This window comes from Nannospalax galili, unplaced genomic scaffold, assembly GCF_000622305.1.
Source record: "Nannospalax galili isolate Female #2095 unplaced genomic scaffold, S.galili_v1.0 scaffold907, whole genome shotgun sequence".
NCBI classification, from domain to species: Eukaryota; Metazoa; Chordata; class Mammalia; order Rodentia; family Spalacidae; genus Nannospalax; species Nannospalax galili.
This window is the reverse complement of record NW_008357958.1, coordinates 1704348-1723769: the sequence shown is the minus strand read 5'-3', so window position 1 is coordinate 1723769 and position 19422 is coordinate 1704348. Positions and strand designations below refer to the sequence as shown.

The 19422-nt window shown below is 43.5% G+C and overlaps 2 protein-coding genes across 2 annotated transcripts in view; both read left to right on the top strand.

Moving 5' to 3' along the window:
- The first annotated feature begins 2759 nt into the window (after positions 1-2759).
- F2rl1 (F2R like trypsin receptor 1) lies at positions 2760-16828 on the top strand. Its single transcript, XM_017795085.2, has 2 exons — positions 2760-2892; positions 14501-16828. Exons 1-2 carry the CDS (start codon positions 2811-2813, stop codon positions 15610-15612), a joined length of 1194 nt encoding a protein of 397 aa, XP_017650574.1. The 5' UTR covers positions 2760-2810; the 3' UTR covers positions 15613-16828.
- Positions 2839-19422, top strand: part of S100z (S100 calcium binding protein Z) — a 62926-nt gene continuing 46342 nt past the window's right edge. The window contains exon 1 of the mRNA XM_029557633.1: positions 2839-2892. The gene's annotated coding sequence lies outside the window, so the exon portion shown is untranslated. The remainder of the gene's footprint in view (positions 2893-19422) is intronic.

Here is a 19422-nt window from a genome sequence, read left to right as displayed (position 1 = left end):
TGGAGACCAGGCTGGCCTTGAACTCACAGAGATCCACCTGCCTCTGCCACCAGGCCCGGCTTCATTTATTATTTTTATTTTATGTGTATGAGTGTATTGCCTGCATGTATGTGAGTGCATCCATGTCGTGCAATATTACAGAGGTCAGAAGAGGGCATCAGATCCCCTGGAACTGGAGTTACAGACAGTTGTTAGCTGCCATGTGGGTGCTGGGAATCGAACCCAGGTCCTCTGCAAGAGCAGTCAGTGCTCTTAACCACTGAGCCATCTCTCCAGCCCTGAGATACAAACCTTTTATCAGATATAAACTCCATCCTACACATTTACTAGAGTGTGGGTGGTGACCATTTGGTTTATAGATGTTCAGATATTAATAACTGTCACTGGTAACTGACTCAACTCTGATCCAGCCCCTTGAGAGGATACTTGGAGTCAGTCTGACCCCTCCCTCTGGATTGGAAGCCCTCTCCAACATGTCAGGCAGTTGTCTTAATCATTTCTGTAACCCTGTGGTAATGCAGCCTGCTACCTTGGAGAACTGTCCAGGACTGCCATCAACTCTTTCTACATTGAACTGAAATCAACCTCCTGCTGTGGTGACACCTACTTCTGCTCTCTGGGGACACCCAAAACATGTCCTTCTGTAAGCTATCCTTCCAGTATCTTCTCTGTGATTGGAACAGTAGTTTAAATGAACAATGGTAAACTTTGCTTTATTCTACCTTTCATTCTTCATATTTATTATTTATTTATTTGTTTGCTTGTTTATTTATTTATTTATTTATTTATTAATTACAGGGTCTCGCTGTAGCCCCAGATAGCCTGGAACTCACTATGTAGACCAGGCTGACCTTGAACTCACAGAGATCCTCTGCCTCTGTCTCCCCAGTGCTGGGACTAAAGTGGTGCACCACCATGCCTGGCTTTTTAAATTTATTTTTAGACAGGGTCTTACTATGTAGCCCAGACAGGCTCCTCTACCTCCAAAATGTTAAGACTGTAGGCTTACATCACCACACCTGGCTCTTAGTCTACCTTTTAATTTTTTTAAAATTTGATTTTTATTTTATGTGTATGAGTGTTATGCCTGCATGCATGTAAGTGTACCGTGTTGTGCAGTGCCCACAGAGGACAGACAAGGGCATCAGATCCCCTGGAACTGAAGTTACAGATGGTTGTTAGCTGCCATGTAGGTGCTGGGATTTGAACCCAGGTCTTCTGCAAGAACAGCCGGTACTCTTAACCCCTGAGTCATATCTCCAGCCCCTATTCTACCTTTTAAAGAGTAAGTAAAAAGCAAGGCATTACCAAATTCATAAAGGCTCTTGTACACCCCTCTTCAATTCCACATTTCTTTTTTCCCCCATATATGTGTGTGTGTGCCCCTGTGGTGGGACTCAACCCAGAGCCTTGCACATACTAAGCATATGCTCTACTGCTGAGCCTCACCCCAAGTCCCTGTTTATGTACTTCTTTGGACTGTAGGATCCCAATGCAGTATAGACCCTGGTGGTGGAATCCTGTATAGAAAGAACAGTGATTATTGAAGAAAGTGGCAGTCATAGACTTGCGTTTAAATGTGAGGGACATTTACAATCTGTGCTTTTGAACTGTGTGATTCTGGATAATTTAATCTTCCTAAGCTTGATTTCTTGGTCTGTAAAATGGGAAGAATAAACAGAATAGATGTGTAAATTGTTTTGGGGGTTAGCCAAGATAATCTTCTTAAAGCATTAGTACATAGTACTTAAAGAACCAGTTCCATTCATTTTTCAGGTGGAGCTCATATATTCTGGTTTGTTCAAAGAGATAGTCAACCACAGAGTGACAACCCAATTCCAGAGTCCTTACCATTTTTTGGAGTCCACAGCTGTCTGCCTTGTTTCTTTCTTTTTTTGTTTTTTAGAGACAGGGTCTCCCTGTAGCCCCAGCTGGCCTTGAACTCACTATGTAGACCAGGCTGGCCTGGAACTCAAAGAGATCCACCTGCCTCTGCCTCCACTGCGCACCACCACGCCAGGCTGCCTTGTTTCTACTGGACCTAAAACTCACTGTCAACTATGCGTGGTGGCATAGGCCTGTAATCCCAGCACTTAGGTGGTTGAGGCAGGAGGATCGCTGTGAGTTCGAGGTCAGACAGGTAATAGACGCTTTCTGAAAAAGTCAAACCAAACAACCAACAAAACTAAACTAAAAAAAGCAAGAGCAAAACCCTCTTATTTTGAGTCCCTCAGTGTCCATTACACTATGAAGCCCCCGACGTCAATTACCGAGGACAATGGCAGTGAGTCTGGATTTTTCTAGCATTCACAGGAGGTGAGAGAATGACCTCACTGATTCTCTACAAGTAATTAAAGGTTAAAGGTACTTCTGGATACTGCCCGTACTCTAAGAACCCGCGGCCCCAGTCTTCCTGTCATTTGCATTCCAATGCAGCCACCTCACAGGCCCAGCCCCACCAGACGGCAACTCCAACAGCAGCGTGGACTCAGGCCAGCCAGCAGGCGGTGCTGGGCCAGGTGTCCGGGAGCTGGTCCAGGTGTCCGGGGGCGGGGCCTGGCGCAGCCCTTGGGAAGCAGCTTGGCCAAGGCGCGGTTCCGGTCCTAGGGCGTGGCCTCCTGTAGGCGTGGCCTCCTGCAGGTGCGTCCTGTGGCTCTAGTTTCACTGAAACGGATCCCGCCCTGGGAAGGCGCACTTAGGCTCCCTAGGGCAAAGGAGCGGGTGGCTTTCCTGGGTGCAGCGAGTGGGGCTCTGAGTTTCGAACCGGTGGCGGCGGATTCCCCGCCCGTCGGGCGTCGGGCTGCTCGAGGATGCGAGGTCGGAGCATGGCGCGGCTGCTGGGGGTAGTTATCCTGCTGGCGGCTTCTGTCTCCTGCAATCGCACCTTCCCAGGTGAGAAACTTGCCCTAGAAGAGCTCGTGCCACTGAGGAGCTGCGGTTCCGGGCACTGTGGCCTGGTGGTGGAAGCCGGGCAGCCGCGCGCACCTCCGCTCATCCCTCTGCGTCCAGTCCGCGGGGTAGGAGGGCCGAGGTGCCCCAAGGACTTTCCGCCACTTTCTAGAGACTGTCGCGGTCCTTGCACTTCTAACACCTACCTGTCGGCGTGCGGAAGGGGTGGGAAGGAAGGAGTGCCTGCGTCTATGGGGTACCCGGAGGACTCGGCCTCCCCTCCCCTGCGTTAATTTCTTTGCAAGCACTAAATATTAAAGAGCTTTTCGCCTGTCGCCTGCCTCTGGGGGGGGTCCCGCGGGACCCCTGGATTAGCAAATTGGTGGCCCAAGGCCAGGTGGGGTGCGTGGGAGCCCGCGACCTGGGAGGCTTCTATCTCGTTTTTATCCTCACATCTAGACCCTTTCTTTGGAGTCTAGCCAGCGTCCAAGACCTCTTCCCGGCCACAGCTCCTGACACCCGCGGTAGGTGACCGGGGTATGAAACTCAGGCCATTTGAGAGTCACGTGGTGTGGTGCAAAACTTCTAGGACTTCTACAGACTTGAGATTCCCAGGCCCTCCGTGCTACCCCGAGCGCACGCTGGCGCTCGGCCACCCAAGTCTAGGACCGAGGTTGCCAAGCCCTAGGAAAGAACAGCAAAAGAGCGGTCCGGGGCGGTGCTTCGGTGCAAGCCTGTGCGAATGGTGCAGCTCCGGGTGAGCTGGAACCCGCGTTTGTACGACTGCAAGCAGGCCTCTGCCGGCTTGGGGGCTGTTTACAGGCAGCCTTGGTAAGGCTACTGTGATGCAAAGTGAGGCCCCGCAATTTGGGGGCTGCCGGAGTGGAGCTAAAAAGGTTTTAATTTCCCAGCTAAACTTGCAACTCTCATTAAAAACAAAAAAAACATTTTTCTTTATTCCCTTCTTCATAAAGACATTGTAAAAGAGTGTATAACACGTCACCATTTGTATGTCTGTTAAAGATGGAAACCCCAAATTCGAGGACAAAGATTAGTGTGTGCAAACTAAAAAAAAAGTGGTTGTAGGTAATTCAACACTATGATTCACACAGTTCATATAGGAAACATTCTCTGATTACTTGGCTGGCTCTTGTTTACAAAGTGAGGGGGCTAGGGACAGAGAGATCCCTGGAGTATAGGGCGAACTTCATTTAACAGTTTAAAAAATCAAGTTACTTGTTTTTTGCCCCCCCTTTTCTCCCTGTATAATTAATTATGTTATATAGCCTGGTAATTTTCCCAGAGTTAGTCCAGGAATGAAGACTTTAGATAACTGGAGCTTTCCTCCCAGTCTGAAAGTAGATTGATTTCGGTAGAAAACGGGGCATCCCCCAAGCTTTTCTGCCAGTGACAGGTCTTTGTTCCTCTCTAGTGGTGTTTTCTGTATACGCCTTAGGTTGCTAAAGAGCAGATTGGGCTTGATTTTTCTTCCCCGAAGCCTCGCCTCAAAAGTGCTTCATAGGGGCTGGAGAGATGGCTCAGCGGTTAAGAACACTGGTTCTTGCAGAAGACCTGGGTTCGAATCCCACCACCTACATGGCAGCTAACAATTGTCAGTAACTCCAGTCCAAGGGGATCTGACAGCCGCTGGATTTGCAGGACAGGAGTGCACTTACCTACATGAAGGCAATACAGGCATACTCAAAAAATAAATAAAATATTTTTTAAAAAGTGCTTCATAGAAAGGATCTCAACATAAAATTAATTCATTTTTACAGGTGGGGTATTAAATTGGGGGTGTGAAGTTTAAGTCAGCTTCTCTCAGGCTCAACCACTACTACTACTTACCTCCTCTTCCTCCTTTTCTTCCTCTCTCCTTGTTCTCCTTTTTTTCTCTTTCTTTCTTTCTTTCTTTCTTTCTCTTTCTTTCTTTCTTTCTTTCTTTCTTTCTTTCTTTCTTTCTTTCTTTCTTTCTTTCTTTCTTTCTTTCTTTCTTTCTTTCTTTCTTTCTTTTTCTTTTTCTTTTTGGTTTTTGAGACAGAATCTCCATGTCCCTGTAGCCCTAGCTGGCCTGGAACTCTCAGAAACCCGCCTGCCTCTGCCTCTGGAGTGTTGGGATTAAAGGTGTGGGCCACCACACTCACCTGGCCTCTTTTTTCTTCTTCTTTTCCTCCTCCTCCTCCTTTCCCTGGGTTTGTTTTTTGATTTCTTCTCCTGCTTGGGATCAAATCCCGGGCTTTTCACAAGCTATGCCCACTGCACCACCATTGAGCTACTTCCCTAGTAATACTTATTTTTTGTGTTATCCCTGATATATGTCTATATATAGGCCTGATATATTTCCTGTGACACAGTCAATCTATTTTAGATTTAGAGGCTGGATCTTCTGTTTTTTGTATATTGTCATTTTTTCTTTGAGCTGGACAGTCTCATATCTCACCTGACCAGCCTGGAACTCTGTGAGACCAAGCTGGCCTTGAACTAGCAGCAATTCTGTCTCTGCCTCCTAAGTGCTGATATTATAGGAATGCACCACCACACCAAGTCAGCAATTTTTTTAAATGAAAGTATTATGTGGGGGGTGGGGTAGAGAGATAGCTCAGCAGTTAAGAGCATTGGCTGCTCTTGTAGAGGACCTGGGTTCAATTCCCCTGGCCATAACTCCAGTTCTAGGGGATCTGATGCCTTCTGACCTCTAAGGGCATTGCATGTACCTATACACATGCAGGCAGTACACTCATATACATAAGATAAAAATAAATACAATAGTTTTGGGGAAAATAATATGTAGGGGCTGGAGAGATGACTCAGCCTTAGAGTACTTACTATTGCAGAGGACCTGGGTTTGGTTTCCAGGAACTCGCATGGCAGCTAATAGCTGTCCTCCAGTTCCAGGGGATCTGATGTCCTCTTCTGGCCTCTGTGAGCATTGCATGCATACTTATATACACTTACATACATGCAGGCAAAACATTTACTCCTATACATAAAATTATATTTTTAAGTAATGCGTGGTTACTGTAAAGGAAAAATGAAAAGGGAAATTTAATGAAATTACTCCACCCCTGAGTACCAAAAATAACCAATACTGACATTTTTGTTTTATCTTTTACATATCCATACATAAAATATATTGCAAATACAGAAAACCTTGTATAAATGTGGGATTTTTTTATAGAAGCACTTCAATAACTCATGTAAAACATTTTAAATGACTTTAAAATATGGGAGCATCTATCACATTTTTTTTCATGTATCAGGGTCTGCACCAATTAGTCCTATATATTAAACAAGCACTTTGTAACAATGCTGTCCTCAACCCTATTTTTAACATTATTTTGAGACAGGGTCTCACTAAGATGTACAAACTTGCCTTGGCTCCCCTAGATAGCCTAGGCAAGCCTTGAACTTGGGATTCGCCTGCCTCAGACTCCTGAGTACCTGAGATTATAGTATAGGCTGGCACTGTCAGGCCTAACTTCATCTTTTTAAATTATTGTTTGGTCTCCCACTGGGTTTTCTATGTGCTACTTGGTTAGCAATCAACCTGTTGGGAACATTTTATTGCTGATGAGAATTTTCAGAACCACACTGTATGCTTTGGGGCATGGATCTATTGTATGACTCATTTGCTAATATGGTGTTTTACATGAAGGGGGAGGTGTGAGGTTGAGTGCCCCCACAACTGTAGTCGACTACTACCTTGTGCTTCTGCAGGACTGATAGCACAACTGGACTAAGAAATACCTGTTGGGATTGTCTGGATCATCTTGAACTTCTGCTACCTTGATGGACAGAGAAGGAAAACCTGTAAAATAGCCCTTAAATAAAGATTTATTCACTTAAGAAATAAATAAATTACTGTTTGGTGAATAGATGCATGGGATATTACGGATGTTTCCTAATATCATAGAACTCTGTAATTGCCATGAGGATGAGACTTTAGGTTGATGCTTGATCCCTTTGCTTTCCTTGTCGTTACTAATTAACCTTGACAGCTCATGTCTCATGAAGTCTGTATTTGACTTTCTTATGTTTTTTTTTTTTTTTTTAATCTGGGCAAGTGTTGAGGAAAACAGTTCATCCTAAAAAACACTTATGAATATGAAGTTTACTGAAAGTGTACCTAGGGAGGGGTACCCAGTAACTGAAAGCTTCTCCTTCAGCCTCTACGCCTTTGCTCCTAAGGGTTGGTAGCAAAAGAACTTTGGGGGCGCTAAGGAAAGAGTTGGCATAAAACACTTGATCTCTGCTCAGTTGGTAGGGACACTGTGACTACTGGCAACTAAAGTTTTTTTTTTTTTTTTTTTTTTTTGGTCTTTTTGAGACAGGGTCTCCCTGTTGCCCCAGCTGACCTAGAACTCTGTGTAGACCAGGCTGGCCTTAAACTCAGAGATCCGCCTGCCTCTGCCTCCCCAGTGCTGGGACTAAAGTCATACACCACCATGCCTGGCTCCTGGCTCACATTTAACTTTTGATACATTTTCCCAAATTACTTGTCAAAAAGATTATACCAGTTTTCACTCTCGGGGGGCAAAATTCTAAGCTAGAGAGGTGAAAAGAGGAAAGTTCTTCCTTCCCTGGCCATTCTACTTCAAGGAGACTGCCATTTTTTTGTACTTTGCGGAGGGTGTTCTAGGCTTAAGACTTTGCAAATAAATGTACATTATAGTTTCATTATACAGATGAGGGCATACTGTTTTATGTGTTTCTTGTTTCACTTGACAGCATATTAATGGCCATCTTTTCAACTCAATATTTACAGAGTAGGGGATGTGTCCTAGTTTGTTCTTCATTGCTGTGACAAAATACTCTGACCAATACCAACTTGGGGAAAAAAAGGGTTTATTTGTCTTACATCTCCCAGGTTGCAGTTCATCAGGGACCCCAAGGTAGGAACTCAGGGCAGGAACCTGGAGGCAGGAACTGGAGCACAGGCCATGGAGGAATGCTGCTTACTGGCTTGCTCCCTTGGCCCCTGCTTAGCCTGCTTTCTTATGCAACACAGGCCCACCTGCCCAGGGGTGGCACCACCCACAGTGGGCTGGACCCTCCCACATCACTCATCAAGAAGATGCCCTTCAGACATGGCCACAGGCCAGTCCAATAGAGGCAATTCCCCGATTGAGGCCCCCTCAACCCAGTGTGTCAGGTTGACACTAAAGCGATCCAGCACAGGATGTCAACTCTTAGGGCTAGGATATGGTGAATTAGGAATGGGGCAGATGAATGAGGCCTATTTCCTGTTTGTCTGTCATGAGGAGGATGTTCCCTTGAACGTCTGGGGGTATATGTTCTATACTTAGCAAGAACTGTTGATTGCAGCCCCAGGAATGGAGGCTCTCAAAGCCAGGTACTTGGTCTATGTTTATACTTCCTATGGACCATTGGTCTCTGCTCAACTCAGAAACACACTTTACCTTGTTTACATCTAGAAGCAGATATAATAGCTTTCAAGCCAAGTTCCATATGTTTAGTACAGGCTACAGAACAGGGTCAGAGTCCATGCACTGTCTGAAAGGGCTTCAGGGAACTTGAAGCAGGTCTGGGTATTTGCCAGAGTCACAGGATGTGGTTAATATAAATGGTTGTTATTGTTACTGTTTTTTTGTTTGTGGTTGGTTGGTTGGTTTTTTGAACAGGGTCTCCCTGCCCCAGTTCACTATGTAGACCAGGCTGGCCTGGGTCTCACAGATTTACCTACCTCTGCCTCCTCAGCCTCCCCAGTGCTGGGAGTAAAGGAGTATGCCACCACATCCTGTCCATCATTACTGTTTTTTAATACAAGGTCTTGCTTATATAGAGCTCAGACTCACCAGAACTGGTGATTTTCCTGCCTGGGACTCCTTAGCGCTGAGTTTAAAGGTTGGGCTCCCAGTTCTACAATTGTATATATGGGGGGGTGGGAGTTGTGGGGGAGGGAGTGCCTGGAAATCAAACCTTGTCTGTGTTACACAAACACTTTACCATTGAGCTACATCTCCAGCTCTTAGAACAGTATTTCTAATTGAGAACGTTAAAGGTTGTATTTTGGAATACTGTAAGGGAAAAGAGTCTTCTTCCTCCTCCTTTTCTGTCTACTTTTTCTTTTTCTTTGTCTTGTTTCTTTTTTTTTTTTTTCTTTCCTTTTTGAGACAGGGTCTCCCTGTAGCCCCAGCTGGCCTGGAACTCACTGTGTAGACCAGGTTGGCCTCAAATTCACAGAGATCAGCCTGCCTCCCAAGTGCTGGGACTAATGGCATGTACCAGCACTCCTGGCATTCAGAGATAATTATTAACTCTTGGCTAACTGTGTTTCATCTCTTCTCTCACCCACTCCCACCCCACCTCTCTGTGTTATTTTTAATAGCTTTATGGTGACTTCCATGCCAAACAATTTGCACACTTTACAGTTTTCCCATTTAATGGATTTTTTTTTTGTTTTTTTTTGTTTTGCCTTTTGAGACAGGGTCTCCCTGTAGCCCTAGTTGGCTTGGCACTCTCTATGTAAGCCAGACCTCTGCCTCCTGAGTGCTGGAATTAAAGGTGTGTGCCACCACACCCAGCCAATTTGCCCATTTAAAGTATACGGTCCAGTGGCTTTTAATATGCTCATAGAATTGTGCAACATTTTTATTCCCCCAAAGAACTGTCTTTGCTGTTACCTGAAAATCTCTCCACCCCTAGCCCTGGCAACCACCAGTCTCTACTATGGACCCATTTATTCTAGACTTTTCTTTTTTAATATTTTATTTATTATTTTTATTTTATGTGTATGCATGCATTGCCTGCATGTAGGTAAGTGCACCGATGTTGTGAAATGCCAGAGGAGGACAGAAGAGACTGTCGGATCCCCTGGAACTGGTGCACACCTTTAATTCCAACACTCTCAAAGCAGAGGCAGGTGGATCTCTGTGAGTTCAAGGCCATCCTGGCCTACACAGTGAGTTCCAGGTCAGCTGGGCCTACAGGGGTTACAATTTCAGGAGAAAGAGTTGATCTTTGTTGTTGTTGTTGTTTTGAGACAGCGTCTCAAAGTGCCAGCGTTAAAGGCATGTATCACCAAGCCCAGCATGATTTTCGTTTTCGTGATGATGGGGGTCTCTATGTTGATTAGACTGGTCTCAAACCCCAACACTACAGCTATCCTGCCTCAGCTTCTTCAGTGCTGGAACTATTGGTGTGAGCACTTGTGTTGGGCTGTGACAATAACTTTATAATGTAACCAAATACTCAATCAGTGTTCAATTTTTTTTGTTTTCTTTTTGTCTTTTTGTAACTGAAACAGCCTGGACCTTGCTATGTAGACCAGGCTGGCCTCACTCTCACAGAGATCCACCTGCCTCTGTCTCCCGAGTGCTGGGATTAAAGGTGTGTACCATCATGCCCAGCTAGTGTTCAAATTTCTTGATATCTCATATATATTTTAATGTTTCTTTGAATCATGATCCAAATACATCCAAATTCATCCAAGATGAATACACTTTATGACTGATGATATTATAGTCTTCCGATACATGCATTTTACTTCCATGATAATATTTTTAAGTTTTTTCTTAATTTTTTAAAAAAAATTTATTTTTATTTTATGTGTATGTGTGTATTGCCTGCATGTATGTAAGTGTACCCATCATGCAATGTCCTCAGAGGACAGAAGAGGCTGTCGGAGCCCCTGGAACTGGAGTTACTGACAATTGTTAACTGCCATGTGGGTGCTGGGATTCAAACCCGGGTCTTCTGCAAGAACAGTGTTCTTAACCACTGAGCCATCTTTCTAACCCCCAACATTTTAAAGTTTTATAATCTTATATATTTTACTTCCATCTTCATTTTCTCTTGTCTTTTTTTTTTTTTATTTTTGTTTTCGAGGGTTTTTTTGCCTTGTGATTTATATTTTAAATAACTTAGGTCATTTATCCTGCAGTGGTTCTAACACTTTGGGCTTTACCGACTGTATTCTTTGAATACTATTTAAGATGACCAGATCATTTCCCTCTTTATTAATTTGGTTGGATGCAGGTCTTGGTTAGTGTTATGGGCTGAATATCTAAGGAGGAGATAAGAGTTGTACCTGCTTTGTCAGGTTTGTTGTGAATGTGATGCACATTGACATGTGTAAGGTGCTGACAGCAATACCAGGCTCCTAATGAACCCTTACTCAGAGTTAGTGTTTATCTGTATACAGGTAGCTGTGTTCCTGTAACCTTTGCTGCTATCTGTATGTGGGTCTTGGCCCTCACTGTGTCAATCTGAAGTCCTATAGAAATGGGCAGGAGAGCTGTGGCTCTGGATTCCCCTTCATTTCCTCCATGGGTGTGGCTAGCTGAATCTTTCAATCGAAAGGTATGTTATGTCTGTGCCAGGGCTGGGAACCCTAACTGAATCGTGACACTATCTTAGAATTAAAGACACCTGTAAGCTTACTTAAAGTTCTTTGCATTTCTTGGGGTACTTCAAAATTACTTTCCTATTTGGGGCTTTGAAAAACACTCAAGAATCGGGTTGTCATGTTCTCCGTGTAATAAGGGTAATTATTTTGAGAAAAAATTAAAAATTTTTTCAATATGGATCCATATATAAAGTACTGTGTATATAGAACACATTTAAAAGAAAAAGATTTAATGGACTGGAGAGATGGCTTAGTAGTTAAAAACACTGGCTGCTCTTGCAGAGGGACCTGGGTTCAAATTCCAGGACCTACATGACAACTAACAATCATCTGTAACTTCAGTTCCAGGATATCTGACACCCTCTTCTGGCCTCCAGGGACTGCTCAATGTGGGTACACTTACACACATTCAGGCATAACACTCATATACACATAAAATAAAAATAAACAAATAAAATACGGGGCTAGAGAGATGACTCAGTGAGCATTGTACTATATGAGTGCACCTACATATATGCAGGCATAATGCTCATACGCATAAAATAAAAATAAACTTTGAAAAAAGACATATTTTTTTCCTTCTGGCATCTATTTTATTTTTTAAATATTTATTGACTGATTTTTTTGGTTTCATATGTATGAGCATTTTGCCTGCATGTATGTAAGTGCACCCATGCAATACCCATGGAGGTCAGAAAAGAATGTCAGATCATCTAGAACTGGAGTTATGATAGGTGGTTGTTAGCTGCCATGTGAGTGTTGGAAACCAAACCTGGGTCCTTTCCAAGAGGACTCTTAACCACTGAGCCATCTCTCCAGCCCCTAAAATATTTATTTTTAATTATGTGTGTGTGTGCGTGTGTGTGTGTAATGTGTGTATGTGGGTTTGTGCACTTTGTGAATACGGTACCCAAAGAGTCTAGAAGGGGGTGTTGGATCACTGGAGCCAGAGTTACAGGTGGTTGTGAGCACCTGACATGAGTGCTGGGATCTGAACTCGGATCCTCTGGAAGAGTATGTGCTCCTAACTACTGAGCCATTCATCTCTCAAGCCCCTAGAATCCACTTCTTTTTTGAGTTACATAGTTCAGTATTTGAGGAACACTGTGATATTCAAGAATAATTTATTTTTAAGACATGGTCTTATGTATCCTAGGCTGGCCTCAGACTCACTATGTAGCTGAGGATATCCTTGACTTCTGATCCCCCTGCCTCCTGGCTCCTGACTGCTGGGATTCATAGTTTCACTACGCCTGTTGCTCGGAAGTAAGCTCTCTACCAATTAAGCTACATCTGTAGCTCTCCAGAAAGAATTGTTTCACTCTTTTTTCAAAAATATTTTATTATTTTTATTTTATGTGTATGAGCTGTATTGCTTGCATGGGTAATAGGTGCACCCGTGTCATGCAATGCCAGAGGAAGTCAGAAGATGGCATTGGATCCCCTAGAACTGGAGTTATAGATAGTTGTTAGCCACCATGTGGGTGTTGGGAATCGAACCTGGGTCCTCTGCAAGAGCAGTTAATGCTCTTAACTCCTGAGCCGTCTCTCTAGCCCCCTTGTTTTACTCTTAAAAGAATGTTCTTTTTGGAAAGTTATAGAAGAACTTGAAATAATAAAAATGTTTATATTAAATATATAATTTTCCCAAGTCTGCCATAATAAATAGTGATAAAAAACAACAAATATTTATTCTCTCAGTTCTGGAGGTGAGAGGTCTGACAATCCTGTCTCTAGCTTCTGATGTCTCTGGTTTTTTTTTTTTGGTTTGGTTTTTTGAGACAGGGTCTCCTTGTAGTTCCAGCTTGCCTGGAAGTCACTATGTAGACCAGGCTGTCCTTAATCTCACTTGGCCAAGATGCCCAACGAGATCTTTAATTAAAACTTCAAAGACTCTTTTTCTATTGGGGATTAGGACATGGACACTTCCCTTTATTGGGGTTGGGGGCGGGCAGGGAGCACCTTCATTTTTCTACAGTAATTGAAAAATGAATTATTGATCTCTATAACCTCTGACACTCCACCAGTCCTCCACTGATAGTCCCAGCTAGGGAAGCCTTCAGACGTGAATAATCCTGCAGAACCTGAACACAGACCCAGAAGAGAAGCAGGTGATGGCTGAGCGCACGCACAAACACACACACACACACACACACACACACACACACACACACACACACACACACACACAATTAGGGAAAGTCAGGAGAGATGTAAGGTCTTCCCTGGTACAGAAACTTTGTACAGGTGTCTCTGCATGGTGAAGGCCCCTAGCTCGTCAGTAAAGTAAAATTCTTCAGTGTCCCTTCTTCCTCCTGCAAGTCTAAGGGCACAGGTTGGGACAGGATGAAGAGTGGGTATGTCAATCACTGGTTGGTGGATTTTGTTTTGTTTTGTTTTGTTTTGCTTTTAATGGGATCTCACCTTGTTACCCTGGCTGGTCTCAAATTCCTAAAACATTCCACCTGCTTCAGTCTTCCAAGCAGCTGAGAATACAGGCATGTGTCACCACACCCAGTTTCATTTGTGGTTTTTAATATTCGACTCAAGTATGAGGGAAGCCCAGTACAACAACACTGGTACTAGAAGGTTCCCTGGGAAGCCAGCACAGAGGTGGAAATCACTGCCTAGTGTAGTGGTGTAGTTCTTGTGGGTGGATAGGGAATTCCCCTTGGTCCTGGAATGTCCTTATACTGAGCTCAGGCAAGGCATGACTGACACCCAGGTTAGATCCTGGCTCAGGGCCACAGTGGGACAGTGGTCATTGTTAAATGAGAACTGAGGTAGGTGATGTCAGGGTGGGCTTCTTCTCTCTTACCCACTAGAGAATCTGGAAATTACCACACGATTCTTACTAACAAACCCATCAAAGGATGTTTGATGGGCATGTGAGAAAAACAGAACCAATGAGTGTAGTTTTTAAAAAAATAAATTAGAATACTGTCATCCTTAAGAATTCCAGAATTCAGTGTTCCATATGCAACCCAAAACTTCCACAAGTTCATCACTGGGGCTGGGTATGTATCTCAGTGTAGAGTACTTACCTAGCATGCATGAGACTTATCATTCAATTGCCAACAACCCACTCACCCCAAAAATACCATCGCCCAAAGAAAGCTCCTATGGGCATTCTGTGAAATGCTCTAGCAGCAAAGTTCTGTGTTTATCTAAATATTTCATATAAACAAAGCAGCCTCCTTGTTGGAATGTGACCTCACTAATGACTTACCTTTTTTTGCACAGAACCCAACATATCTTCCAAAGGAAGAAGTCTTATTGGTAGATTGAACACTGCCCCTCCAATCATTGGGAAAGGAGTGACAGTGGGACCAGGCTTCTCTGTGGATGAGTTTTCTACATCTGTCCTCACTGGGAAGCTGACTACCGTCTTTCTTCCAGTTATCTACACCATCGTATTTGTGATTGGCTTGCCTAGTAATGGCATGGCCCTCTGGGTCTTCCTTTTCCGGACAAAGAAGAAGCACCCTGCTGTCATTTATATGGCCAATCTGGCCTTGGCAGACCTCCTCTCTGTCATCTGGTTCCCCCTGAAGATCGCCTACCACCTTCATGGCAACAACTGGACCTATGGGGATGCTCTTTGCAAAGTGCTCATTGGCTTTTTCTATGGCAACATGTACTGCTCTATCCTCTTCATGACCTGCCTCAGTGTACAGAGGTACTGGGTCATTGTGAACCCCATGGGGCACCCCAAGAAGAAGGCAAACATTGCTTTCGGTGTCTCCCTGGGAATCTGGCTCCTGATTCTATTGGTCACCATCCCTCTGTATGTCATGAAGCAGACCATCTACATTCCAGCCCTGAACATCACCACCTGTCATGACGTGTTGCCTGAGGAGGTGCTGGTTGGGGACATGTTCAATTACTTCCTCTCCCTGGCCATTGGTGTCTTTCTGTTCCCGGCCTTCCTCACTGCATCTGCATATGTGCTCATGATCAAAACACTCCGGTCTTCTGCCATGGATGAACACTCGGAAAAGAAGAGGCAGAGGGCCATCAGACTCATTGTCACCGTCCTGGCCATGTACTTGATCTGCTTCACTCCTAGTAACCTTCTGCTTGTGGTACATTATTTCCTGATTAAAAGCCGAGGCCAGAGCCATGTCTATGCCCTCTACCTCATTGCCCTCTGCTTGTCCACCATCAACAGCTGCATCGACCCCTTTGTCTATTATTTTGTTTCCCAAGATTTCAGGGATCACGTGAAGAATGCCCTTCTTTGTCGAAGTGTCCGCACTGTGAATCGCATGCAAATATCCCTAAGTTCCAAGAAGTTCTCTAGGAAATCAAGCTCTTATTCTTCAAGTTCAACCAGTGTTAAAACCTCCTATTGAGCTGTACCCTAGGATATGGAACCTGCTTAATGTTCTGTGCGTAGGTGGAAATGGGGCTGCCATTTCCTAGGCAAGCTGGTCTCAGCACAGATCATAAACATGCAGCTCCTCCTAAGAGTTCCGGAAACTTCTTTGCGTGAGAAAAGTCCCCTACTTTAATTACCCTGGATATCAGTATCAGAATTCTGCTACTCAGATGTCCCAGAAACTGAACTGATAGAAACACATTTGTCAGGAGGTGACAAGAAGACATAGACTTGCAAAAACTATACCTGGCAAGATGACTAAGTTCCTAGCTGAAATGACTTCTACAGTCCATCATAATTTTGTAAGGACTTGAGGGTCCTCAGTCCTCAAGAGAGCATCAGTGTAGTTGACTTTCACAGATGTGAAAGATGAGGAAACTGAGTGACGTTCCTCACTGGATTTCCAAACAGTAACAGTGAGCTTGCATTGGACAATAGAATTCAAATGCTCAGTGATCTTCATTCTTGTATCAAAACCACTGGGAGTTTTGTTAGATATGTGGGGTCCTCAGCTGACACTGACCTGAGTGGTGTTTATGAACTCAAAGGTTTGAGAACCAGGGTCTGAGCACTGCTTCTTGCTAGGGAACCTTGGTAAGATTTGAAAAGAAAGGCCAACAGGAATGTTTTGTCTCTTAATGGTCAGTATAGAATGAGATTTGCCTTTTGGCTTATTGGAATTTTCAGTTACACTGCTACTCCTTTGAGTTTTTATATGTACATTATTCAAGAAAAATAAAATGAGGATCTTAAACACGTGAATACGAATTTTATAACTTTTTATTGATGTCAATTTGATTGTCTTGCCAACTACCACTAATTTTTTTAAATTGCTATTTAAATGTATCATACAATATGACGCTTTCCTGTATGTATGTCACTGTAGCCTGGGGTCGCCTCCCCCTGCTGTCCTTGTCCCCTTCCCTCCCCACCAAAATACCTCCCCCATCTGCTTTCACATACCACTTAGTATTTTTTAAAGCTATCGTTGAAATATTTATTGTCAGTTTTGTTCACCTGTTATCAAATATGAAATTAAAGTCTTCCGAGTGTGAACTACATCCTTTTGTAAAATAGCACAAACAAAAGCTACATGCCTCGAAATGTCTATACCGTTATATTTGTGACTTAAAAAATTATTTTATTGTATGATTCATTCATAAATAACATGACTTTGTTTTTACAACTCCTTTCTGAGCTGCGTCCTTTGTTTTATTTACTTGTCTGAGGGAGAGAAAGACTATATCCTCCTAAGATACTGTGACATTCACACTGGGTTTTCTTTTTCTACAGTTCTAGGGATCCAACCTGGGCCTTATGAATTCACATCACCTAAAACTTACATTTCACTTATTGTGTGCACATGTGCCTTTGTGCAGTCAGGGTTGAGTGTGCCATAACATACCTGCAGGAGTTGGTTCTCTCCTTCCACCATGTGAGTTCCAGGCATTGAAGTCAGGTGGTTATTCTTGGTGGTAGGCATTTTTACCATCGAACCATCTTGTTGGTCTATCATTTTTGTTGTTGTTTATTCATTTGTTTTTTTGGGACAGGGTCTTCCTGTAGCCCCAGCTGGCCTGGAACTCACTGTGTAGACCAGGCTGGTCTCGAACACACAGAGGTCCACCTGCTTCTGCCTCCTGAGGGGTAGAATTAAAGGTGTGTGTTGCCATGCCCAGCACCATTTTTTTACTCATAAAAGAAAAAATACAGTACAAGTTGATCTGCAATGACTGGTTTCCCTTAAGCAGTATGTTCTAGAATTCTTTCCTGGCTAGAGAGATGACTCAGAGGCTAGGAGTGTGTATTGCTCTTGTAGAAGATTCAAATTTAAATTTCAACACCCAAATATCAGGGAGCTCACAGCTGCCTGTAACCCCAACTCCAAGAGATATGACACCTCCGGCCTCAGTGGGCACCTGCACTCATGTGCACACACCCACATACAGCCACATGCATACACATAATTAAAAAGTAAAAATAAATTATTTTTAACAGTGTTTTTACTACAGGGCTGGAGAGATGACTCGGCAATTAAGAGCATGTATTGCTTTTACAGAAGACGCAAGTTCTCTGCTAGCTCCCACATCAAGCTGCTCATAACTACCTGTATCTCTAGCTTGAGGGGGTCTGAAACCTGGCCTTTGAGGGCACCCACACTCATGTGTGCATACTCACACATACACACAAACACATATACATAATTTGAAATAAAACTATGGGGGTTGGAGAAATGGCTCAGGAGTTAAGAGAGCTTGCTATTCTTGCAGAGAACCAGGGTTTGATTCCCAGTACCCATGTGGCTGCTTACAACTCTAACTTCAGTTCCATGGGACCTGACACTCTGCTGGCCTCTAAGGGCACCAGGTGGGCATGTGGTACACATACATGCAGGCAAAACGCTAATACATATGATATAAAATAAGAATGCCTTGAGAAGATAAAACTAGAAAAATAAAATAGTTCTTTCCACATATGCTTCTACAAATTGACCTCCATTTTAAAAAGTTACAGATCTTTACTAGTCTGGATATAGTACAATGTATTGTCACTTCTTGATGGCTCGGTGAGCTTTGCTACCCTACACTTTGTTGTTGCTTTGCTGTTAAAACAGTATTGCGTTATACATCTGTGCATGGACATCCTTGAGCATTTTTGCAGGATACATTTCTAGAAATGGTCAGCTCAAAAGTTGCATGTTGGGGCCAGAGAGATGGCTCAGCAGTTAAAAGCACTGGCTACTCTTGCAGAGGACCCAGGTTTGATTCTCAGTACCCACCTGGTGGCTGACAACTGTCCATAACTCCAGTTCCAGGGATCCGATGTTCTCTTCTGACCTCCACAGGCATTGCACAACACAGTTACACTTACATTCATGCAGGCAATACATTCATATACATAAAATAAAAATAATAAAATATTTCTTTAAAAGTTGCCTGTCTATTTTAGGGCTTGGGCAGGTGATGCAGGGGTCATAGCTTAATGGCAGAGCATTTTGCCTAGCATCCATGTTCACAAGACTCAAAGCCCCATGTTTGATCTCCACCAGAGAGAGGCGGAGAATAGGTTATGCCTATCTTAAATTTTGATAGCTTTTGCCAAATTGCTTTCAGAAATTTATACCACTACCAAAAAAAGTACATTTGTACCCATTTCTTGAATGCTTGTCCACATTTCCTGCCTGCAGTATTTTGATTGGGGGGGCAGGTGGGACCGATGTTATCCATCTGTTTTAAGTTGCACAGGAAAAGCTTCATAGCTTAGCAACTGAGATACAGGGCCTGTGCTGGGCTGAAGTCTAACTCTATCACTTAGGTTTGGGAAGTTTTTGTTATTTGTGAATTAACTGTGTCTTCCTCATAAGGTCATGAGGAAGCTACTCATAAGCTACTGAGTATGTTTATTACGTAGCATAATTACTGTTGTGGTAGTTCCCATACCCAAGGTTTTGCTTTCTGCAGATCAGGTACCCACAGTCATACTGGTCTGAAAATACTAAATGGAAATTAGCAGAAAAAAGCAATTTGTAAGTTTTAAATTGTGTGCTGTTCTGAGTGGTGGGATGAAATCTTGGCTGTTCTGTGATAAATCATCCCGTTGTCTAGGGACTCCAAACTGCATGCCACTGCCCAGCTGTGCTTGGCTATCAGTTCCACTGTGGGTTATCAGTGGCTATCATTATCAGTGTGTATCTCAGAACTTGTATTCAAGTAACCCTTGAACCCAAAGAGTGCATCTGTTTATGAAAGAGGTGAAGATCCAAGAAGACGTTTGGAGAGGAAAG